The 26,250-nt window shown below is 42.0% G+C and overlaps 1 protein-coding gene across 1 annotated transcript in view; it reads right to left on the minus strand.

The window, feature by feature from the left end:
- The window catches only part of TECPR2 (tectonin beta-propeller repeat containing 2), a 608,030-nt gene that overhangs the window by 241,008 nt on the left and 340,772 nt on the right, over nt 1-26,250 (minus strand). The window contains exon 15 of the mRNA XM_053707105.1: nt 22,253-22,342. Coding sequence (XP_053563080.1) covers nt 22,253-22,342 — 90 coding nt within the window. The remainder of the gene's footprint in view (nt 1-22,252; nt 22,343-26,250) is intronic.

Below are 26,250 nucleotides of genomic sequence, written 5' to 3' on the forward strand. Positions count from 1 at the left end.
GATAAATCAGTATGTTGTCGGTCATTAGAAAATTCATCAACTCTATGAGAAGTTTTAAAAGACCTTTTACGTTTATTAGAAGGCAGAATGGCAGACAAAGCCTTCTGAATGGAATCAGAAATAAATTCTCTTAAATTTACAGGAATATCCTGAGCATTAGATGTTGATGGACCAGCAACATGTAACGAACTACTACTGATGGAAACATTCTCTGCATGTAAAAATTTATCATGACAACTATTACAAACCACAGCTGGAGGAACAGCTACCACAAGTTTACAACAAATGCACTTAGCTTTGGAAGAACCAATATCAGGCAGCAGGATTCCAGTAGTAGATTCTGAGACAGGATCAGATTGAGACATCTTGCAGTATATAAAAGAAAAAACAACATATAAAGCAAAATGATCAATTTCCTTATATGACAGTTTCAGGAATAGGAAAAAATGCAAACAGAATAGGCCTCTGACATAGAAAAAATGACCAGAGGCAAAAGGAATGAGGTCTTAAATAATGAAAAAATGTTTGGCGCCAAGTATGACGCACCACAAACTGAAAAACATTTTTTGGCGCCAAAAACGTCCGAAACGAAACTCTAGCAACCTCGAGAAAAGACTCGGCGCCAACTAAGACGCCGGAAATGACGCAATAAATTATAGCATTTTGCGCTCTCGCGAGCCTAATACAGCCCGCAATTTAGAAAAAACATAATTTATGCTTACCTGATAAATTTATTTCTCTTGTAGTGTATCCAGTCCACGGATCATCCATTACTTGTGGGATATTCTCCTTCCCAACAGGAAGTTGCAAGAGGATCACCCACAGCAGAGCTGCTATATAGCTCCTCCCCTCACTGCCATATCCAGTCATTCGACCGAAACAAGCCGAGAAAGGAGAAACCATAGGGTGCAGTGGTGACTGTAGTTTAATTAAAATTTAGACCTGCCTGAAAAGGACAGGGCGGGCCGTGGACTGGATACACTACAAGAGAAATAAATTTATCAGGTAAGCATAAATTATGTTTTCTCTTGTTAAGTGTATCCAGTCCACGGATCATCCATTACTTGTGAGATACCAATACCAAAGCTAAAGTACACGGATGATGGAGAGACAAGGCAGGAACTTAAACGGAAGGAACCACTGCCTGTAGAACCTTTCTCCTAAAAACAGCCTCCGAAGAAGCAAAAGTATCAAATTTGTAAAATTTGGAAAAAGTATGAAGGGAAGACCAAGTTGCAGCCTTGCAAATCTGTTCAACATAGGCCTCATTTTTAAAGGCCCAGGTGGAAGCCACAGCTCTAGTAGAATGAGCTGTAATCCTTTCAGGGGGCTGCTGTCCAGCAGTCTCATAGGCTAAACGGATTATACTCCGAAGCCAAAAAGAAAGAGAGGTTGCCGAGGCCTTCTGACCTCTCCTCTGTCCAGAGTAAACAACAAACAGGTTAGATGTTTGGCGAAAATCTTTAGTAGCCTGTAAGAAAAACTTCAAGGCACGGACTACGTCTAGATTATGCAAAAGACGTTCCTTCTTTGAAGAAGGATTAGGACATAATGATGGAACAACAATCTCTTGATTGATATTCTTGTTAGAAACCACCTTAGGTAAAAACCCAGGTTTTGTACGCAGAACAACTTTATCTGAATGAAAGATCAGATAAGGAGAATCACAATGTAAGGCAGATAACTCCGAGACTCTTCGAGCCGAGGAAATAGCCATCAGAAAAAGAACTTTCCATGAAAGAAGTTTGATATCAATAGAATGAAGGGGTTCAAACGGAACCCCTTGAAGAACTTTAAGAACCAAGTTTAAGCTCCATGGAGGAACACAGGCTTAATTCTAACTAAAGCCTGACAAAATGCCTGAACGTCTGGAACTTCTGCCAGACGCTTGTGTAAAAGAATAGACAGAGCAGAAATCTGTCACTTTAAAGAACTAGCTGATAATCCTTTGTCCAAACCCTCTTGGAGGAAGGACAATATCCTAGGAATCCTAACCCTACTCCATGAGTAATTCTTGGATTCACACCAATGAAGATATTTACGCCATATCTTGTGGTAAATTTTCCTGGTGACAGGCTTTAATGCCTGTATTAAGGTATCAATTACTGACTCGGAGAAGCCACGCTTTGATAGGATCAAGCGTTCAATCTCCATGCAGTCAGTCTCAGAGAAAGTAGATTCGGATGATTGAAAGGACCTTGTATTAGAAGGTCTTGTCTCAGAGGCAGAGTCCATGGTGGAAAGGATGACATGTCCACTAGGTCTGCATACCAGGTCCTGCGTGGCCACGCAGGCGCTATCAATATCACCAATGCTCTTTCCTGTTTGACGAGGGAGCAGAGGAAACGGTGGAAACACATGAGCCAGGTTGAAGAACCAAGGCGCTGCTAGAGCATCTATCAGTGCCGCTTCTGGGTCCCTGGACCTGGATCCGTAACAAGGAAGCTTGGCGTTCTGGCGAGACGCCATGAGATCCAATTCTGGTTTGCCCCAACGGAGAACCAATTGAGCAAACACCTCCGGATGGAGTTCCCATTCCCCGGATGAAAAGTCTGACGACTTAGAAAATCCGCCTCCCAGTTCTCTACACCTGGGATATGGATCGCTGACAGGTGGCAAGAGTGAGTCTCTGCCCAGCGAATTATCTTTGAGACTTCTAACATCGCTAGGGAACTCCTGGTTCCCCCTTGATGGTTGATGTAAGCCACAGTCGTGATGTTGTCCGACTGAAATCTGATGAACCTCAGTGTTGCTAACTGAGGCCAAGCCAGAAGAGCATTGAATATTGCTCTTAACTCTAGAATATTGATTGGGAGGAGTTTCTCCTCCTGAGTCCATGAACCCTGAGCCTTCAGGGAGTTCCAGACTGCACCCAACCTAGAAGGCTGGCATCTGTTGTTACAATTGTCCAATCTGGTCTGCGAAAGGTCATACCCTTGGACAGATGGGCCCGAGATAACCACCAGAGAAGAGAATCTCTGGTTTCCTGATCCAGATTTAGTAGAGGGGACAAATCTGTGTAATCCCCATTCCACTGACTGAGCATGCATAATTGCAGCGGTCTGAGATGCAGGTGCGCGAATGGCACTATGTCCATCGCCGCTACCATTAAGCCGATTACTTCCATGCACTGAGCCACCGTGGGGCGCGGAATGGAGTGAAGAACACGGCAAGCATTTAGAAGTTTTGATAACCTGGACTCCGTCAGGTAAATTTTCATTTCTACAGAATCTATTAGAGTCCCTAGGAAGGAAACCCTCGTGAGAGGAGATAGCGAACTCTTTTCTTCGTTCACTTTCCACCCATGCGACCTCAGGAATGCCAGAACTATCTCTGTATGAGATTTGGCAATTTGAAAGCTTGACGCCTGTATCAGGATATCGTCCAGGTAAGGAGCCACCGCTATGCCTAGCGGGCTTAGGACCGCCAGAAGTGAGCCCAGAACCTTTGTAAAAATTCTTGGGGCTGTAGCCAACCCGAATGGAAGAGCAACAAATTGGTAATGCCTGTCTAGAAAGGCAAACCTCAGGAACTGATGATGATTCTTGTGAATCGGAATGTGAAGGTAGGCATCCTTTAAGTCCACTGTGGTCATGTACTGACCCTCTTGGATCATGGGTAAAATGGTTCAAATAGTTTCCATCTTGAATGACGGAACTCTGAGGAATTTGTTTAGGATCTTTAAATCCAAAATTGGTCTGAAGGTTCCCTCTTTTTTTGGGAACCACAGATTTGAATAAAACCCCTGTCCTTGTTCCGTCCGCGGAACTGGATGGATCACTCCCATTACAAGGAGATCTTGTACGCAGCTTAGGAATGCCTCTTTCTTTATCTGGTTTGCAGATAATCTTGAAAGGTGAAATCTCCCTTGTGGAGGAGAAGCTTTGAAGTCCAGAAGATATCCCTGAGATATGATCTCCAACGCCCAGGGATCCTGAACATCTCTTGCCCACGCCTGGGCGAAGAGAGAGAGTCTGCCCCCTACTAGATCCGTTGTCGGATAGGGGGCCGCTCCTTCATGCTGTCTTAGAGGCAGCAGCAGGCTTTCTGGCCTGCTTGCCCTTGTTCCAGGACTGGTTAGGTTTCCAGGCCTGCTTGGATTGAGCAAAAGTTCCCTCTTGTTTTGAAGCAGAGGAAGTTGATGCTGCACCTGCCTTGAAATTTCGAAAGGCACGAAAATTAGACTGTTTGGCCTTTGATTTGGCCCTGTCCTGAGGAAGGGTATGACCCTTACCTCCAGTAATGTCAGCAATAATTTCTTTCAAACCAGGCCCGAATAAGGTCTGCCCCTTGAAAGGAATGTTGAGTAATTTAGACTTTGAAGTCACATCAGCTGACCAGGATTTGAGCCATAGCGCCCTACGCGCCTGGATGGCGAATCCGGAATTCTTAGCCGTTAGTTTAGTCAAATGAACAATGGCATCAGAAACAAATGAGTTAGCTAGCTTAAGAGTTCTAAGCTTGTCAACAATTTCAGTCAATGGAGCTGTATGGATGGCCTCTTCCAGGGCCTCAAACCAGAATGCCGCCGCAGGAGTGACAGGCGCAATGCATGCAAGGGGCTGTAAAATAAAACCTTGTTGAATAAACATTTTCTTAAGGTAACCCTCTAATTTTTTTATCCATTGGATCTGAAAAAGCACAACTGTCCTCAACCGGGATAGTGGTACGCTTTGCTAAAGTAGAAACTGCTCCCTCCACCTTAGGGACAGTCTGCCATAAGTCCCGTGTAGTGGCATCTATTGGAAACATTTTTCTAAATATAGGAGGTGGGGAAAAGGGCACACCGGGCCTATCCTACTCCTTACTAATAATTTCTGTAAGCCTTTTAGGTATTGAAAAAACATCAGTACTCACCGGCACTGCATAGTATTTATCCAGCCTACACAATTTCTCTGGCACTGCAATTGTGTCACAGTCATTCAGAGCAGCTAATACCTCCCCAAGCAATACACAGAGGTTCTCAAGCTTAAATTTAAAATTAGAAATCTCTGAATCACGTCTCCCCGATTCAGAGACGTCACCCACAGACTGAAGCTCTCCGTCCTCAGGTTCTGCATATTGTGACGCAGTATCAGACATGGCTCTTACAGCATCTACGCGCTCTGTATCTCGTCTAACCCCAGAGCTATCGCGCTTGCCTCTCAATTCAGGCAAACTGGATAATACCTCTGACAGGGTATTATTCATGATTGCAGCCATGTCCTGCAAAGTAATCGCTATGGGCGTCCCTGATGTACTTGGCGCCATATTAGCGGGCGTCCCTTGAGCGGGAGGCGAAGGGTCCGACACGTGGGGAGAGTCGGCATAACTTCCCCCTCGACAGACCCCTCTGGTGACAATTCTTTTATAGATAAAGACTGATCTTTACTGTTTAAGGTGAAATCAATACATTTAGTACACATTCTCCTATGGGGCTCCACCATGGCTTTTAAACATAATGAACAAGTATGCTCTGTTTCAGACATGTTTGTACAGCCTAGCAATGAGACTAGCAAGCTTGGAAAACACTTTAAAGCAAGTTAACAAAAAAGTTACTGTGCCTTTAAGAGAAACAAATTTTGACAAAATTTGAAATAACAGTGAAAAAAAGGCAGTTACACTAACAAAATTTTTACAGTGTATGTAACAAGTCAGCAGAGCATTGCACCCACTTGCAAATGGATTATTAACCCCTTAATAACAAAAACAGAATAATAAATGACAAAAACGTTTTTTAAACACAGTCACAACAACTGCCAAAGTCTACTGTGATTGTTACCCTCCTCAAACACGACTTTGAAGCCTTTTGAGCCCTTCAGAGATGTCCTGGATCATGCAGGAAGAAGCTGAATGTCTCTGTCCGTATTTTTATCTGCACAGAAAAGCACTAAAATAGGCCCTTCCCACTCATATTGCAACAGTGGAAAGCCTCAGGAACTGTTTCTAGGCAAAAATCAAACCAGCCATGTGGAAAAAAACTAGGCCCCAATAAGTTTTGTCACCAAACATATATATAAACGATTAAACATGCCAGCAAACGTTTTATATTACACTTTTATAAGAGTATGTATCTCTATTAATAAGCCTGATACCAGCCGCTATCACTGCATTTAAGGCTTTACTTACATTAATCCGGTATCAGCAGCATTTTCTAGCAAATTCCATCCCTAGAAAAATATTAACTGCACATACCTTATTGCAGGAAAACCTGCACGCCATTCCCTCTCTGAAGTTACCTCACTCCTCAGAATATGTGAGAACAGCAATGGATCTTAGTTACTTCTGCTAAGATCATAGAAATCACAGGCAGATTCTTCTTCTAATGCTGCCTGAGATGAAACAGTACACTCCGGTACCATTTAAAAATAACAAACTTTTGATTGAAGTTAAAAAACTAACTATAATACACCACTCTCCTCTTACTACGTCCATCTTTGTTGAGAGTTGCAAGAGAATGACTGGATATGGCAGTGAGGGGAGGAGCTATATAGCAGCTCTGCTGTGGGTGATCCTCTTGCAACTTCCTGTTGGGAAGGAGAATATCCCACAAGTAATGGATGATCCGTGGACTGGATACACTTAACAAGATAAAGTCAATTTGAAAAACCTCAGGTAAGAATTTTTTTTTATAAAGCATTTCCTAGATATGAAACTGACAGTCTGCAAAAAGGAAATATACTGATAAACCTGAATCATGGCAAATATAAGTACAAACATATATTTAGAACTTTATATATAAAGTGCCAAACCATAGCTGAGAGTGTCTTAAAGGGACACTGTACACAAATTTTTTTCTTTCGTGGTTCAGATAGAGCATGACATTTTAAGCAACTTTCTAATTTACTCCTATTATCAAATTTTCTTCATTCGTTTGGTATCTTTATTTGAAATGCAAGAATCTAAGTTTAGATGCCGGCCCATTTTTGGTGATCAACCTGGGTTGTTCTTGCTGATTGGTGTATAAACTCATCCACCAATAAAAAAGGTCTGAATAAAAAAAAAGCTTAGATGTCTTCTTTTAAAAATAAAAATAGCAAGAGAACGAAGAAAAACATAATTTATGTAAGAACTTACCTGATAAATTCATTTCTTTCATATTAACAAGAGTCCATGAGCTAGTGACGTATGGGATATACATTCCTACCAGGAGGGGCAAAGTTTCCCAAACCTTAAAATGCCTATAAATACACCCCTCACCACACCCACAAATCAGTTTAACGAATAGCCAAGAAGTGGGGTGATAAGAAAAAAAGTGCGAAGCATATAAAATAAGGAATTGGAATAATTGTGCTTTATACAAAAAAATCATAACCACCACAAAAAAGGGTGGGCCTCATGGACTCTTGTTAATATGAAAGAAATGAATTTATCAGGTAAGTTCTTACATAAATTATGTTTTCTTTCATGTAATTAACAAGAGTCCATGAGCTAGTGACGTATGGGATAATGACTACCCAAGATGTGGATCTTTCCACACAAGAGTCACTAGAGAGGGAGGGATAAAATAAAGACAGCCAATTCCTGCTGAAAATAATCCACACCCAAAATAAAGTTTAACAAAAAACATAAGCAGAAGATTCAAACTGAAACCGCTGCCTGAAGAACTTTTCTACCAAAAACTGCTTCAGAAGAAGAAAATACATCAAAATGGTAGAATTTAGTAAAAGTATGCAAAGAGGACCAAGTTGCTGCTTTGCAGATCTGGTCAACCGAAGCTTCATTCCTAAACGCCCAGGAAGTAGATACTGACCTAGTAGAATGAGCTGTAATTCTCTGAGGCGGAATTTTACCCGACTCAACATAGGCAAGATGAATTAAAGATTTCAACCAAGATGCCAAAGAAATGGCAGAAGCTTTCTGGCCTTTCCTAGAACCGGAAAAGATAACAAATAGACTAGAAGTCTTACGGAAAGATTTCGTAGCTTCAACATAATATTTCAAAGCTCTAACAACATCCAAAGAATGCAATGATTTCTCCTTAGAATTCTTAGGATTAGGACATAATGAAGGAACCACAATTTCTCTACTAATGTTGTTGGAATTCACAACTTTAGGTAAAAATTCAAAAGAAGTTCGCAACACCGCCTTATCCTGATGAAAAATCAGAAAAGGAGACTCACACGAAAGAGCAGATAATTCAGAAACTCTTCTAGCAGAAGAGATGGCCAAAAGGAACAAAACTTTCCAAGAAAGTAATTTAATGTCCAATGAATGCATAGGTTCAAACGGAGGAGCTTGAAGAGCTCCCAGAACCAAATTCAAACTCCAAGGAGGAGAAATTGACTTAATGACAGGTTTTATACGAACCAAAGCTTGTACAAAACAATGAATATCAGGAAGAATAGCAATCTTTCTGTGAAAAAGAACAGAAAGAGCGGAGATTTGTCCTTTCAAAGAACTTGCGGACAAACCCTTATCTAAACCATCCTGAAGAAACTGTAAAATTCTCGGTATTCTAAAAGAATGCCAAGAAAAATGATGAGAAAGACACCAAGAAATATAAGTCTTCCAGACTCTATAATATATCTCTCGAGATACAGATTTACGAGCCTGTAACATAGTATTAATCACGGAGTCAGAGAAACCTCTATGACCAAGAATCAAGCGTTCAATCTCCATACCTTTAAATTTAAGGATTTCAGATCCGGATGGAAAAAAGGACCTTGTGACAGAAGGTCTGGTCTTAACGGAAGAGTCCATGGTTGGCAAGATGCCATCCGGACAAGATCCGCATACCAAAACCTGTGAGGCCATGCCGGAGCTATTAGCAGAACAAACGAGCATTCCCTCAGAATCTTGGAGATTACTCTTGGAAGAAGAACTAGAGGCGGAAAGATATAGGCAGGATGATACTTCCAAGGAAGTGATAATGCATCCACTGCCTCCGCCTGAGGATCCCGGGATCTGGACAGATACCTGGGAAGTTTCTTGTTTAGATGAGAGGCCATCAGATCTATCTCTGGGAGCCCCCACATTTGAACAATCTGAAGAAATACCTCTGGGTGAAGAGACCATTCGCCCGGATGCAACGTTTGGCGACTGAGATAATCCGCTTCCCAATTGTCTACACCTGGGATATGAACCGCAGAGATTAGACAGGAGCTGGATTCCGCCCAAACCAAAATTCGAGATACTTCTTTCATAGCCAGAGGACTGTGAGTCCCTCCTTGATGATTGATGTATGCCACAGTGGTGACATTGTCTGTCTGAAAACAAATGAACGATTCTCTCTTCAGAAGAGGCCAAAACTGAAGAGCTCTGAAAACTGCACGGAGTTCCAAGATATTGATCGGTAATCTCACCTCCTGAGATTCCCAAACTCCTTGTGCCGTCAGAGATCCCCACACAGCTCCCCAACCTGTGAGACTTGCATCTGTTGAAATTACAGTCCAGGTCGGAAGAACAAAAGAAGCCCCCTGAATTAAACGAAGGTGATCTGTCCACCACGTTAGAGAGTGCCGAACAATCGGTTTTAAAGATATTAATTGATATATCTTCGTGTAATCCCTGCACCATTGGTTCAGCATACAGAGCTGAAGAGGTCGCATGTGAAAACGAGCAAAGGGGATCGCGTCCGATGCAGCAGTCATAAGACCTAGAATTTCCATGCATAAGGCTACCGAAGGGAATGATTGAGACTGAAGGTTTCGACAGGCTGAAATCAATTTTAGACGTCTCTTGTCTGTTAAAGACAGAGTCATGGACACTGAATCTATCTGGAAACCCAGAAAGGTTACCCTTGTTTGAGGAATCAAAGAACTTTTTGGTAAATTGATCCTCCAACCATGATCTTGAAGAAACAACACAAGTCGATTCGTATGAGACTCTGCTAAATGTAAAGACTGAGCAAGTACCAAGATATCGTCCAAATAAGGAAATACCACAATACCCTGTTCTCTGATTACAGACAGAAGGGCACCGAGAATCTTTGTGAAAATTCTTGGAGCTGTAGCAAGGCCAAACGGTAGAGCCACAAATTGGTAATGCTTGTCTAGAAAAGAGAATCTCAGGAACTGATAATGATCTGGATGAATCGGAATATGCAGATATGCATCCTGTAAATCTATTGTGGACATATAATTCCCTTGCTGAACAAAAGGCAATATAGTCCTTACAGTTACCATCTTGAACGTTGGTATCCTTACATAACGATTCAATAATTTTAGATCCAGAACTGGTCTGAAGGAATTCTCCTTCTTTGGTACAATGAAGAGATTTGAATAAAACCCCATCCCCTGTTCCGGAACTGGAACTGGCATAATTACTCCAGCCAACTCTAGATCTGAAACACAATTCAGAAATGCTTGAGCTTTCACTGGATTTACTGGGACATGGGAAAGAAAAAATCTCTTTGCAGGAGGTCTCATCTTGAAACCAATTCTGTACCCTTCTGAAACAATGTTCTGAATCCAAAGATTGTGAACAGAATTGATCCAAATTTCTTTGAAAAAACGTAACCTGCCCCCTACCAGCTGAACTGGAATGAGGGCCGTACCTTCATGTGAACTTAGAAGCAGGCTTTGCCTTTCTAGCAGGCTTGGATTTATTCCAGACTGGAGATGGTTTCCAAACTGAAACTGCTCCTGAGGACGAAGGATCAGGCTTTTGTTCTTTGTTGAAACGAAAGGAACGAAAACGATTGTTAGCCCTGTTTTTACCTTTAGACTTTTTATCCTGTGGTAAAAAAGTTCCTTTCCCACCAGTAACAGTTGAAATAATAGAATCCAACTGAGAACCAAATAATTTGTTTCCCTGGAAAGAAATGGAAAGTAGAGTTGATTTAGAAGCCATATCAGCATTCCAGGTCTTAAGCCATAAAGCTCTTCTGGCTAAGATAGCCAGAGACATAAATCTAACATCAACTCTAATAATATCAAAAATGGCATCACAGATGAAATTATTAGCATGCTGGAGAAGAATAATAATATCATGAGAATCACGATTTGTTACTTGTTGCGCTAGAGTTTCCAACCAAAAAGTTGAAGCTGCAGCAACATCAGCCAATGATATAGCAGGTCTAAGAAGATTACCTGAACATAGATAAGCTTTTCTTAGAAAAGATTCAATTTTTCTATCTAAAGGATCCTTAAACGAGGTACCATCTGACGTAGGAATGGTAGTACGTTTAGCAAGGGTAGAAATAGCCCCATCAACTTTAGGGATTTTGTCCCAAAATTCTAACCTGTCAAGCGGAACAGGATATAATTGCTTAAAACGTTTAGAAGGAGTAAATGAATTACCCAATTTATCCCATTCCTTAGCAATTACTGCAGAAATAGCATTAGGAACAGGAAAGACTTCTGGAATAACCGCAGGAGCTTTAAAAACCTTATCCAAACGTATAGAATTAGTATCAAGAGGACTAGAATCCTCTATTTCTAAAGCAATTAGTACTTCTTTAAGTAAAGAGCGAATAAATTCCATCTTAAATAAATATGAAGATTTATCAGCATCAATCTCTGAGATAGAATCCTCTGAACCAGAAGAGTCCAAAGAATCAGAATGATGGTGTTCATTTAAAAATTCATCTGTAGAGAGAGAAGATTTAAAAGACTTTTTACGTTTACTAGAAGGAGAAATAACAGACAAAGCCTTCTTTATGGATTCAGAAACAAAATCTCTTATGTTATCAGGAACATTCTGCACCTTAGATGTTGAGGGAACTGCAACAGGCAATGGTACATCACTAAAGGAAATATTATCTGCTTTAACAAGTTTGTCATGACAATTATTACAAACAACAGCTGGAGGAATAGCTACCAAAAGTTTACAGCAGATACACTTAGCTTTGGTAGATCCAGCAGGCAGTGGTTTTCCTGTAGTATCTTCTGGCTCAGATGCAACGTGAGACATCTTGCAATATGTAAGAGAAAAAACAACATATAAAGCAAAATAGATCAAATTCCTTATAAGACAGTTTCAGGAATGGGAAAAAAATGCCAAACATCAAGCTTCTAGCAACCAGAAGCAAATGAAAAATGAGACTGAAATAATGTGGAGACAAAAGCGACGCCCATATTTTTTGGCGCCAAATAAGACGCCCACATTATTTGGCGCCTAAATGCGTTTGGCGCCAAAAATGACGCCACATCCGGAACGCCGACATTTTTGGCGCAAAATAACGTCAAAAATGACGCAACTTCCGGCGACACGTATGACGCCGGAAAACAGAATTTATGTTTACCTGATAAATTTCTTTCTCCAACGGTGTGTCCGGTCCACGGCGTCATCCTTACTTGTGGGATATTCTCTTCCCCAACAGGAAATGGCAAAGAGCCCAGCAAAGCTGGTCACATGATCCCTCCTAGGCTCCGCCTACCCCAGTCATTCGACCGACGTTAAGGAGGAATATTTGCATAGGAGAAACCATATGGTACCGTGGTGACTGTAGTTAAAGAAAATAAATTATCAGACCTGATTAAAAAACCAGGGCGGGCCGTGGACCGGACACACCGTTGGAGAAAGAAATTTATCAGGTAAACATAAATTCTGTTTTCTCCAACATAGGTGTGTCCGGTCCACGGCGTCATCCTTACTTGTGGGAACCAATACCAAAGCTTTAGGACACGGATGAAGGGAGGGAGCAAATCAGGTCACCTAAATGGAAGGCACCACGGCTTGCAAAACCTTTCTCCCAAAAATAGCCTCAGAAGAAGCAAAAGTATCAAACTTGTAAAATTTGGTAAAAGTGTGCAGTGAAGACCAAGTCGCTGCCCTACATATCTGATCAACAGAAGCCTCGTTCTTGAAGGCCCATGTGGAAGCCACAGCCCTAGTGGAATGAGCCGTGATTCTTTCGGGAGGCTGCCGTCCGGCAGTCTCGTAAGCCAATCTGATGATGCTTTTAATCCAAAAAGAGAGAGAGGTAGAAGTTGCTTTTTGACCTCTCCTTTTACCTGAATAAACAACAAACAAGGAAGATGTTTGTCTAAAATCCTTTGTAGCATCTAAATAGAATTTTAGAGCGCGAACAACATCCAAATTGTGCAACAAACGTTCCTTCTTTGAAACTGGTTTTGGACACAGAGAAGGTACGATAATCTCCTGGTTAATGTTTTTGTTAGAAACAACTTTTGGAAGAAAACCAGGTTTAGTACGTAAAACCACCTTATCTGCATGGAACACCAGATAAGGAGGAGAACACTGCAGAGCAGATAATTCTGAGACTCTTCTGGCAGAAGAAATCGCAACTAAAAACAAAACTTTCCAAGATAATAACTTAATATCAACGGAATGTAAGGGTTCAAACGGAACCCCCTGAAGAACTGAAAGAACTAAATTGAGACTCCAAGGAGGAGTCAAAGGTTTGTAAACAGGCTTGATTCTAACCAGAGCCTGAACAAAGGCTTGAACATCTGGCACAGCTGCCAGCTTTTTGTGAAGTAATACCGACAAGGCAGAAATCTGTCCCTTCAGGGAACTAGCAGATAATCCTTTTTCCAATCCTTCTTGAAGGAAGGATAGAATCCTAGGAATCTTAACCTTGTCCCAAGGGAATCCTTTAGATTCACACCAACAGATATATTTTTTCCAAATTTTGTGGTAAATTTTTCTAGTTACAGGCTTTCTGGCCTGAACAAGAGTATCGATAACAGAATCTGAGAATCCTCGCTTCGATAAAATCAAGCGTTCAATCTCCAAGCAGTCAGCTGGAGTGAAACCAGATTCGGATGTTCGAACGGACCCTGAACAAGAAGGTCTCGTCTCAAAGGTAGCTTCCAAGGTGGAGCCGATGACATATTCACCAGATCTGCATACCAAGTCCTGCGTGGCCACGCAGGAGCTATCAAGATCACCGACGCCCTCTCCTGATTGATCCTGGCTACCAGCCTGGGGATGAGAGGAAATGGCGGGAACACATAAGCTAGTTTGAAGGTCCAAGGTGCTACTAGTGCATCCACTAGAGCCGCCTTGGGATCCCTGGATCTGGCCCCGTAGCAAGGAACTTTGAAGTTCTGACGAGAGGCCATCAGATCCATGTCTGGAATGCCCCACAGGTGAGTGACTTGGGCAAAGATTTCCGGATGGAGTTCCCACTACCCGGATGCAATGTCTGACGACTCAGAAAATCCGCTTCCCAATTTTCCACTCCTGGGATGTGGATAGCAGACAGGTGGCAGGAGTGAGACTCCGCCCATAGAATGATTTTGGTCACTTCTTCCATCGCTAGGGAACTCCTTGTTCCCCCCTGATGGTTGATGTACGCAACAGTTGTCATGTTGTCTGATTGAAACCGTATGAACTTGGTCCTCGCTAGCCGAGGCCAGGCCTTGAGAGCATTGAATATCGCTCTCAGTTCCAGAATATTTATCGGTAGAAGAGATTCTTCCCGAGACCAAAGACCCTGAGCTTTCAGGGATCCCCAGACCGCGCCCCAGCCCATCAGACTGGCGTCGGTCGTGACAATGACCCACTCTGGTCTGCGGAACGTCATCCCTTGAGACAGATTGTCCAGGGACAGCCACCAACGGAGTGAGTCTCTGGTCTTCTGATTTACTTGTATCTTCGGAGACAAGTCTGTATAGTCCCCATTCCACTGACTGAGCATGCACAGTTGTAATGGTCTTAGATGAATGCGCGCAAAAGGAACTATGTCCATCGCCGCTACCATCAACCCGATCACTTCCATGCACTGAGCTATGGAAGGAAGAGGAACGGAATGAAGTATCCGACAAGAGTCTAGAAGTTTTATTTTTCTGGCCTCTGTTAGAAAGATCCTCATTTCTAAAGAGTCTATAATTGTTCCCAAGAAGGGAACCCTTGTTGACGGGGATAGAGAACTCTTTTCCACGTTCACTTTCCAGCCGTGAGATCTGAGAAAGGCCAGGACAATGTCCGTGTGAGCCTTTGCTTGAGGAAGGGACGACGCTTGAATCAGAATGTCGTCCAGGTAAGGTACTACTGCAATGCCCCTTGGTCTTAGCACCGCTAGAAGGGAGCCTAGTACCTTTGTGAAAATCCTTGGAGCAGTGGCTAATCCGAAAGGAAGCGCCACGAACTGGTAATGTTTGTCCAGGAATGCAAACCTTAGGAACCGATGATGTTCCTTGTGGATAGGAATATGTAGATACGCATCCTTTAAATCCACCGTGGTCATGAATTGACCCTCCTGGATGGAAGGAAGAATAGTTCGAATGGTTTCCATCTTGAAAGATGGAACCTTGAGAAACTTGTTTAAGATCTTGAGATCTAAAATTGGTCTGAACGTTCCCTCTTTTTTGGGAACTATGAACAGATTGGAGTAGAACCCCATCCCTTGTTCTCTTAGTGGAACAGGATGAATCACTCCCATTTTTAACAAGTCTTCTACACAATGTAAGAACGCCTGTCTTTTTATGTGGTCTGAAGACAACTGAGACCTGTGGAACCTCCCCCTTGGGGGAAGTCCCTTGAATTCCAGAAGATAACCCTGGGAGACTATTTCTAGCGCCCAAGGATCCAGAACATCTCTTGCCCAAGCCTGAGCGAAGAGAGAGAGTCTGCCCCCCACCAGATCCGGTCCCGGATCGGGGGCCAATATTTCATGCTGTCTTGGTAGCAGTGGCAGGCTTCTTGGCCTGCTTTCCCTTGTTCCAGCCTTGCATTGGTCTCCAAGCTGGCTTGGCTTGAGAAGTATTACCCTCTTGCTTAGAGGACGTAGCACTTTGGGCTGGTCCGTTTTTACGAAAGGGACGAAAATTGGGTCTATTTTTCGCCTTGAAAGGCCGATCCTGAGGAAGGGCGTGGCCCTTACCCCCAGTGATATCCGAGATAATCTCTTTCAAGTCAGGGCCAAACAGCGTTTTCCCCTTGAAAGGAATGTTTAGTAGCTTGTTCTTGGAAGACGCGTCAGCCGACCAAGATTTCAACCAAAGCGCTCTGCGCGCCACAATAGCAAACCCAGAATTCTTAGCCGCTAACCTAGCCAATTGCAAAGTGGCGTCTAGGGTGAAAGAATTAGCCAATTTGAGAGCATTGATTCTGTCCATAATCTCCTCATAAGGGGGAGAATCACTATCGAGCGCCTTTATCAGTTCATCAAACCAGAAACATGCGGCTGTAGTGACAGGGACAATGCATGAAATTGGTTGTAGAAGGTAACCCTGCTGAACAAACATCTTTTTAAGCAAACCTTCTAATTTTTTATCCATAGGATCTTTGAAAGCACAACTATCCTCTATGGGTATAGTGGTGCGTTTGTTTAAAGTAGAAACCGCTCCCTCGACCTTGGGGACTGTCTGCCATAAGTCCTTTCTGGGGTCGACCATAGGAAACAATTTTTTAAATATGGGGGGAGGGACGAAAGGAATACCGGGCCTTTCCCATTCTTTATTAACAATGTCCGCCACCCGCTTGGGTATAGGAAAAGCTTCTGGGAGCTCCGGCACCTCTAGGAACTTGTCCATTTTACATAGTTTCTCTGGGATGACCAACTTTTCACAATCATCCAGAGTGGATAATACCTCCTTAAGCAGAATGCGGAGATGTTCCAACTTAAATTTAAATGCAATCACATCAGGTTCAGCCTGTTGAGAAATGTTCCCTGAATCAGTAATTTCTCCCTCAGACAAAACCTCCCTGGCCCCCTCAGATTGGGTTAGGGGCCCTTCAGAGATATTAATATCAGCGTCGTCATGCTCTTCAGTAACTAAAACAGAGCAGCCACGCTTACGCTGACAAGGGTTCATTTTGGCTAAAATGTTTTTGACAGAATTATCCATTACAGCCGTTAATTGTTGCATAGTAAGCAGTATTGGCGCGCTAGATGTACTAGGGGCCTCCTGAGTGGGCAAGACTCGTGTAGACGAAGGAGGGAATGATGCAGTACCATGCTTACTCCCCTCACTTGAGGAATCATCTTGGGCATCATTGTCATTATCACATAAATCACATTTATTTAAATGAACAGGAATTCTGGCTTCCCCACATTCAGAACACAGTCTATCTGGTAGTTCAGACATGTTAAACAGGCATAAACTTGATAATAAAGTACAAAAAACGTTTTAAAATAAAACCGTTACTGTCACTTTAAATTTTAAACTGAACACACTTTATTACTGCAATTGCGAAAAAACATGAAGGAATTGTACAAAATTCACCAAATTTTCACCACAGTGTCTTAAAGCCTTAAAAATATTGCACACCAAATTTGGAAGCTTTAACCCTTAAAATAACGGAACCGGAGCCGTTTTAACACTTTAACCCCTTTACAGTCCCTGGTATCTGCTTTGCTGAGACCCAACCAAGCCCAAAGGGGAATACGATACCAAATGACGCCTTCAGAAAGTCTTTTCTAAGAATCAGAGCTCCTCTCACATGCAACTGCATGCCATGCCTCTCAAAAACAAGTGCGCCACACCGGCGCGAAAATGAGGCTCTGCTTATGCTTTGGGAAAGCCCCAGAGAAATAAGGTGTCTAATACAGTGCCTGCCGATATTATAATATCAATAAACCCAGATAAAATGATTCCTCAAAGCTAAATATGTTTTAAAACTGAATCGATTTAGCCCAGAAAAGTCTACAATCTTAATAAGCCCTTGTGAAGCCCTTATTAACCATCGTAATAAACATGGCTTACCGGATCCCATAGGGAAAAATGACAGCTTCCAGCATTACATCGTCTTGTTAGAATGTGTCATACCTCAAGCAGCAAGAGACTGCACACTGTTCCCCCAACTGAAGTTAATAGCTCTCAACAGTCCTGTGTGGAACAGCCATGGATTTTAGTTACGGTGCTAAAATCATTTTCCTCATACAAACAGAAATCTTCATCTCTTTTCTGTTTCTGAGTAAATAGTACATACCAGCACTATTTTAAAATAACAAACTCTTGATTGAATAATAAAAACTACAGTTAAACACTAAAAAACTCTAAGCCATCTCCGTGGAGATGTTGCCTGTACAACGGCAAAGAGAATGACTGGGGTAGGCGGAGCCTAGGAGGGATCATGTGACCAGCTTTGCTGGGCTCTTTGCCATTTCCTGTTGGGGAAGAGAATATCCCACAAGTAAGGATGACGCCGTGGACCGGACACACCTATGTTGGAGAAACGGAAAATAATTTTTGCGCCAAAAAAGTCCGCGCCAAGAATGACGCAATAAAATGAAGCATTTTCAGCCCCCGCGAGCCTAACAGCCCACAGGGAAAAAAGTCAAATTTTTGAGGTAAGAAAAAATATGATAATTGAAAGCATAATCCCAAATATGAAACTGACTGTCTGGAAATAAGGAAAGTTGAACATTCTGAGTCAAGGCAAATAAATGTTTGAATACATATATTTAGAACTTTATAAATAAAGTGCCCAACCATAGCTTAGAGTGTCACAGAAAATAAGACTTACTTACCCCAGGACACTCATCTACATGTTTGTAGAAAGCCAAACCAGTACTGAAACGAGAATCAGTAGAGGAAATGGTAAATATAAGAGTATATCGTCGATCTGAAAAGGGAGGTAAGAGATGAATCTCTACGACCGATAACAGAGAACCTTATGAAATAGACCCCGTAGAAGGAGATCACTGCATTCAATAGGCAATACTCTCTTCACATCCCTCTGACATTCACTGCACGCTGAGAGGAAAACCGGGCTCCAACTTGCTGCGGAGCGCATATCAACGTAGAATCTAGCACAAACTTACTTCACCACCTCCCTTGGAGGCAAAGTTTGTAAAAACTGATTTGTGGGTGTGGTGAGGGGTGTATTTATAGGCATTTTAAGGTTTGGGAAACTTTGCCCCTCCTGGTAGGAATGTATATCCCATACGTCACTAGCTCATGGACTCTTGTTAATTACATGAAAGAAATTTGATAATAGGAATAAATTAGAAATTGGCTTAAAATTGCATGATCTATCTGAATCATGAAAGAAAAAATTTGGGTTCAGTGTCCCTTTGTTTCATTTACTTAAAGGGACACTGTACCCAAAAATTTTCTTTCGTGATTCAGGTTGAGCATGAAATTTTAAGCAACTTTCTAATTTACTCCTATTATCAAATTGTCTTCATTCGCTTGGAATCTTTATTTGAAATGCAAGAATGTAAGTTTAAATGCCGGCCCATTTTTGGTGAACAACCTGGGTTGTCCTTGCTGATTGGTGGATACATTCATCCACCAATAAAAAAGTGCTGTCCAGAGTACTGAAACCAAAAAAAAAGCTTAGATGCCTTCTTTTTCAAATAATGATAGCAAGAGAACGAAGAAAAATTGATTATAGGAGTAAATTAGAAAGTTGCTTAAAATTTCATGCTCAATCTGAATCACGAAAGAAATATTTTGGGTACAGTGTCCCTTTAAACTTACCAAAAGTGCGGAGAAGGCGTTTGATCGCATTGACTGGGGATATATATTTTCGGTCTTACATAAGATGGGGTTTGAGGGAGCCATTATGAAAGCAATGAGGGCCATCTATTCCACGCCGGGAGCTCAGGTCTCATCAGCGGGATATAAATCTCAACACTTCCCAATTCGTAATGGAACCAGACAGGGGTGCCCTCTGTCTCCATTGCTTTTTGCTCTTTGCATAGAGCCCCTAGCTGCTAAAATTCGTTCACAGACAGATATAACAGGACTTAAGACAAATAAGATGGAATATAAAATGGCCCTATTTGCGGACGACATACTCTTGACTTTGACGAACCCCCTAATCTCGTTACCTATTCTCCACCAAACACTAGACACATTCTCATCTATTTCAGGATTTAAGATTAATGCAGAGAAATCTGAGGCTCTCCCCATAGCGATCCCTCGACAGACACAGGAGATACTAGAAACAAATTTTCACTTTAAATGGATGAAGAATACTCTAAAATACCTAGGGATCCACCTCCCCTCCTCCCCGACACTACTGTATAAAGTTAACTATCCTCCGCTGTTCAGGCAGATTAGGAAAGATATAGCAAAATGGAAAACTTACAAGTTCTCGTGGCTAGGCAGAGTGGCCTCGGTTAAGATGAATATCCTACCAAGGATACTATATTTATTTAGAACCCTTCCTGTTAAAATGGTTAAAACAGATTTAGAGACAATACAAAAAGACATACTAGGCTATATCAGAGGAGACAAAACAAATAGAATAGCGAGGCCAGTTTTATACAGACATAAAAATCTAGGAGGTATTGGGGTCCCTAATCTACTAGAATATTATAATGCTGCCAGATTAGCACAAGATAGCCTCTTATTAAAAAGGAACACAGAAGTCATATGGCCCACTTTAGAAGCGACTTTAGGAGGATGGGACGAGACTGACGCTATACTTTGGGACCCGGGGAAAACACCGCCCTCTAGTGAGACAGATAAACCTTATACTACAAATCTCACTATAAACACTTGGAAAAAAACAAGTAATAAATTTAAGCTTCTACCACAACATTCCCTACACATCCCGATCAGATACATTTTACCTGAAGAACTCAGGGTTCAAATACAGAAATGGGAAAACAAGGGATTGTATAGAGTAGCAGACTTTCTGGAAGATGGAGCTATACTATCCTTCATTCAGTTGCAGACAAAACTGAGCCCCCTTAAACTTCATTGGTATCTATATTTGCAGATACAATCCGCAATGCACTCATATATAAGGAAAACTAGAGTTGGCCACACAACACCACTAGAAGACATGTGTAAAACAAAGGACCGTACTAGACACACTATATCTATTCTCTATATAGCCATACAGGATTCACAGATCACGACCAAAACCACTACTATGTTGGCATGGGAGAGGGAATTACATATTAGTAAAGACAACAAAGAATGGGAATTAATATTTCAAAGGGCAGACAAAGGACTCCTAAGTGTGGACCTAAAGGAAAATATTACCAAGACTATACACCGATGGTACCTGACACCCACTAGAACGGCCCATATGCATGCACAGGGAAACCCACTATGTTACAGAGGGTGCGGAGAAAGAGGAACATATAGACATATGTGGTGGGACTGCGGAGTAATATCAGGCCTATGGAAAACTCTATCTTCTTTCCTTAGTCGGATCCTGAACGAAAAGATAGATCTCACAATTCAACAAGCCTTATTGCACATCCCTATTAATAGATTTAACAAGCACATAAATACATTTATTAGGATAGTATGTACAGTTACCCGGACATGTATAGCCAGGTACTGGAAGACAGGTAGCCCCACCTGGACAGAGGTATACAATAAAATTCAGTACACATATAACATGTACGACTTAACATCCAACACCTTAGACAATAAGGAAGTAGTCCAGGCAATATGGTACTATTGGATAGCGAAATGAAGGTTAGACACTTGAAACTAATGGAAAAGTCAACCTTAGGTGATTATTCTGCACATCGATTCCTCTACCTATCGCAGTATATATAACAAACACTGAGATACAATGTGTCATCACCCCCCCTCCCCGTCCCTTCCCCCTTTGACCCTTGATAACCTATTTTACTTAACCTCACCTCCCCTTAGAGTTGTATTCTTTAATAGTTCAGCAGTATGTGACTTGAGTAAGTTAGCTCAGATCGACTTAAAAGCTTTGGTGGGGTTCAGCGGAGGGCAAGCCTTCGATCAGACACAAGTACTATACTATCTCTTACCAAGGATTGCACGACAGTGTGAAGATAAAGTTTTTAATCTCTAACTGTTAACCCTCCATAGGTGTGTAAACTTCAGTAGTAATGTCTGAGTTATTTCAATAATTATTAACTGTAGCATATACTGTTTAGAAAGGATTATGTACAAACCTACACTCTGGATCCCATAATCATTGAGATTGCTGCAGAGGAAGGTATTTCTGTTTCTGTAAATGTTTATTATTTATGAAAAATAAAAAATATTCAAACATAAACTTACCAAAAGACACCCATCCACATATAGCAGATAGCCAAACCAGTACTGAAACGAAAATCAGTAGAGGTAAGGGTATATAACAGTATATCGTCGATCTGAAACGGGAGGTAGGAGATGAATCTCTACGACCGATAACAGAGAACCTATGAAATAGATCCCCGTTAGGAAGACCATTTAATTCAATAGGTGATACTCCCTTCACATCCCTCTGACATTCACTGTACTCTGAGAGGAACAGGGGTTCAACATGCTGAGAAGCGCATATCAACGTAGAAATATAGCACAAACTTACTTCACCACCTCCATAGGAGGCAAAGTTTGTAAAACTGAATTGTGGGTGTGGTGAGGGGTGTATTTATAGGCATTTTGAGGTTTGGGAAACTTTGCCCCTCCTGGTAGGATTGTATATGCCATACGTCACTAGCTCATGGACTCTTGCCAATTACATGAAAGAAATGTGTACTCACCTTCTGCAGTAGGAGAAGCAGACGCTGATACACTGGCCCATTTGGTAGTGGAAGCTGTTCCACGGGGTACAAAATTTTGCCAAAAAGTACCTGCAGGAAAAGAGAAGGAACAAGTATATCTAATTTGTGGTCATTTGCAATGAGTGGAAATAGTTTCTTTGATTACACTGAGGCTCAAAATATGTGTCCATGTGGTTTTCACATGTAGAGAGACAGAAAGATGCATGGTTAAATGGATGAAAATATGCTTATTTTATTTAATTTTCATACATTCAGGATGTGTAAGAAAATATAGAGTTTGTGGCTTGCTCCAGCTTTTTTATTCACTATGGTAAATATGTACATTTCCTTGCTTTTGTTTCAAGCCATGACCAGGATATCCAGTAAATACATTTCTTAAGCTAGTGTCCTAGTGGTGTACATGTTGCATGCTTGGTTTATCTATTGTGAACATAAATATTACATGCCAATCATCAATTGTATGCTAATGCTCTGCACATGTGATTAGGCAAAAACAAACATTTGTGTTTAGGGTCTATAGTGATCCCAAAAATATCTGGTTTCAGCAGTTCCCTGTCCTGTTTCAGTACAGCTAGTGAAAGCTAGAACAAGTGTCTTACTGTGTACATCTATATTGCTGAATTGTATTGCATTTAAAAACAAAATGTATGCTTACCTGATAAATAAATTTATTTCATGGTGGTGAGAGTCCATGAGCCATTACTCCTGGGATTTAACTCCTGACCACTAGTAGGAGGCAAAGCTCTGAGTACTTAATCCCTCCCACCTCTCTAGTATTCTAGTCTGACGTATAGCCATGAAAGGAGAAGTAGGACAAAGCATGGAAAAATAAAATTTATGCTTACCTGATAAATTAATTTCTTTTTTGACACCATGAGTCCACGGATCATCTTAATTACTAATGGGATATTCACCTCCTGGTCAGCAGGAGGCGGCAAAGAGCACCACAGCAGAGCTGTTAAATATCACCTCCCTTCACTCCCACCCCAGTCATTCGACCGAAGTATAGGAGAGAAAGGAAGCAACAAGGTGCAGAGGTGTCTGAAGTTTATAATAACCAACAACCTGTCTCACAAAAACAGGGCGGGCAGTGGACTCATTGTATCAAAAAATAAAAACATTTATTAGGTAAGCATCGATTTTCTTTTTAATGATACTATGAGCCCACGGATCATCTTAATTACTAATGGGAATCAATAACCAAGCTAGAGTACACAGATGATACGGGAGGGACAAGACAGGGAACCTAAACGGAAGGCACCACTGCTTGAAGAACCTTTCTCCCAAAAGCGGCCTCAGCCGAGGCAAAAGTGTTAAATTTGTAGAATTTTGAAAAAGTGTGAAGAGAGGACCAAGTTGCAGCCTTGCAAATCTGTTCCACAGAAGCTTCATTTTTGAATGCCCATGAGGAAGCAACAGCCCTCGTGGAATGAGCCGTAACTCTCTCTGGAGGCTGCTGTCCAGCAGTCTCATATGCAAAATGTATGATACTCTTCAGCCAAAAAGAAAGAGAAGTAGCCGTAGCTTTCTGTCCGTGTGTTTTCCTGAGAAAAATATAAACAATGCAGAAGACTGACGAAAATCCTTAGTTGCCTGCAGGTAAAACTTTAAAGCACGAACCACGTCCAAATTGTGCAGAAGTCGTTCCTTCTGAGAAGTAGGATTAGGAGACAAAGAAGGAACAACAATCTCTGAATGTACCGATCAGAAATTACTTTAGGAAGAAATTCTAATTTAGTACGTAAAACTACCTTGTCAGAATGAAAAACAAGGTGAGGGGACTCATACTGCAATGCCGAGAGCTCTGACACTCTGCGAGCAGAAGAAATAGCAACAAGAAATAAAACTTTCCAAGATAACAGTTTAATATCTAAGGAATGCATAGGCTCAAACGGAGCACCTTGAAGAACTTTAAGAACTAAATTCAGACTCCATGGAGGAGTTACTGGTTTGAACCCAGGCCTGATCCTGACCAAGGCCTGACAAAATGATTGTACATCTGCAACATCTGCCAGACGTTTGTGTAACAAAATAGATAAGGCAGAGATTTGACCATTTAGGGAACTCTTGGAGAAAAGACAAAATTCTAGGAATCCTAACTCTACTCCAACCTTTGGATTCACACCAGTAGAGATATTTACCCCATATCTTATGGTAAATCTTTCTAGTTACAGGCTTACAAGCCTGAATCATGGTCTCTATGACCGAGTCAGAAAAACCCTGCTTGGATAAAATTAAGCGTTCAATATCTAAGCAGTCAGCTTTAGAGAAACTAGATTTGGGTGAAGAAAGGGCCCCTGTATTAGAAGGTCCTTCCTCAAAGTAAGTCTCCAAGGTCGCAGACATAACATGTCCACCAGATCTGCATACCAAATCCTGCGAGGCCAAGCCGGTGCTATGAGGATCACCGATGCCCTCTCCTGCTTGATTCGAGCAATGACCCGTGGAAGAAGAGCAAACGGAGGAAATAGGTATGCTAGACTGAAGGTCCAAGGGACCGCCAGAGCATCTATTAGCTCCTTCCCTGGGATGTGGGTTTCCGCCCACTGGATTATTGCTACCTCGGTCATCGCTACAGAACTCGTCGTTCCTCCCTGATGATTGATGTAAGCCACAGAAGTTATGTTGTCCGACTGGAATCTGAGAAACCGGACCGAGGCTAATTGGGGCCAGGCCAGAAGAGAATTGAAGATCGCTCTCAGATCCAGAATGTTTATAGGTAGAACAGACTATGACTGAGTCCAAACTCCCTGAGCCTTTAGGGAGCCCCAGACTGCTCCCCATCCTAGAAGGCTGGCGACGGTTGTCACAATCACCCAAGAAGGTCTGCGAAAGCAGGTTCCCTGGGAAAGATGATCACGAGACAACTACCATTGAAGAGAATCCCTTGTCTCCTGCTCCAGCCGAATTTGAGGAGACAAATCCCCATAATCTCACTTCCATTGCCTGAGCATGTTTAACTGCAGGTCTGAGAGGGAAACGAGCAAACAGGATGATGTCCATTGCCGCCACCATCAGCCCGATTACCTCCATGCACTGAGCCACTGATGGCAGAGGAGTGGACTGAAGGGCTAGACAAGTATCGAAAATGTTTGATTTCCTGACTTCTGTCAGAAAAATGTTCATTGATAGGGAATCTAATATGGTTCCCAAGGTGGTTACCCTTGTATTTGGGACTAAGGAACTCTTTTCCAAATTACCTTCCACCTGTGAGATCGCAGGAAGGATAACACCATGTCCGTGTGGGATCTTGCTTGCTGTAAGGATGGGCCTGAAGTAGTATGCCACTGCGATGCCCCGTAACCGAAGCACCACCAACAGCGATCCCAGAACCTTTGTGAAAATTCTGGGAGCTGTGGCAAGACCGAAAGGAAGAGCCACGAATTGGAAGCGTTTGTCCAGGAAGGCAAACCTTCGAAACTTGTGATGATCCCTGTGAATGGGAACATGCAGGTACGCGTCCTTTAAATCCACTGTTGTCATAAATTGACCCTCTTGGATCAAAGGAAGAATGGAACGAATAGTTTCCATCTTGAAGGACAGTACCCTGAGAAATTTGTTTAGATTCTTGAGATCTAAAATTGGTCTGAAGGTTCCCTCTTTTTTTGGGAACCACGAACAGATTAGAATAAAAACCCAGACCCTGTTCCTGTATTAGAACGGGAGCAATCACTCCCAGGTCGGAGAGGTGTCCTACGCAGTGTAAGAACGCCTCTCTTTTTGTCTCGTCTGCAGATAATCTTGAAAGTAGAAACCTGCCTCTAGGAGGAAATCTTTTGAACTGTAATTTGTATCCCTGGGACACTGTTTCTATTGCCCAGCGATCCGGAACATCTCAAACCCAAGCCTGAGCGAAGGAGGAAAGTCTGCCCCCTACAAAATCCGGTCCCGGATCAGGGGCTTGCCCTTCATGCTGTCTTTAATTCAATAACAGGCTTTTTGGATTGTTTTCCCTTATTCCAAGACTGATTGGGTCT

This window comes from Bombina bombina, chromosome 1 (assembly GCF_027579735.1).
Source record: "Bombina bombina isolate aBomBom1 chromosome 1, aBomBom1.pri, whole genome shotgun sequence".
Taxonomy (NCBI): domain Eukaryota; kingdom Metazoa; phylum Chordata; class Amphibia; order Anura; family Bombinatoridae; genus Bombina; species Bombina bombina.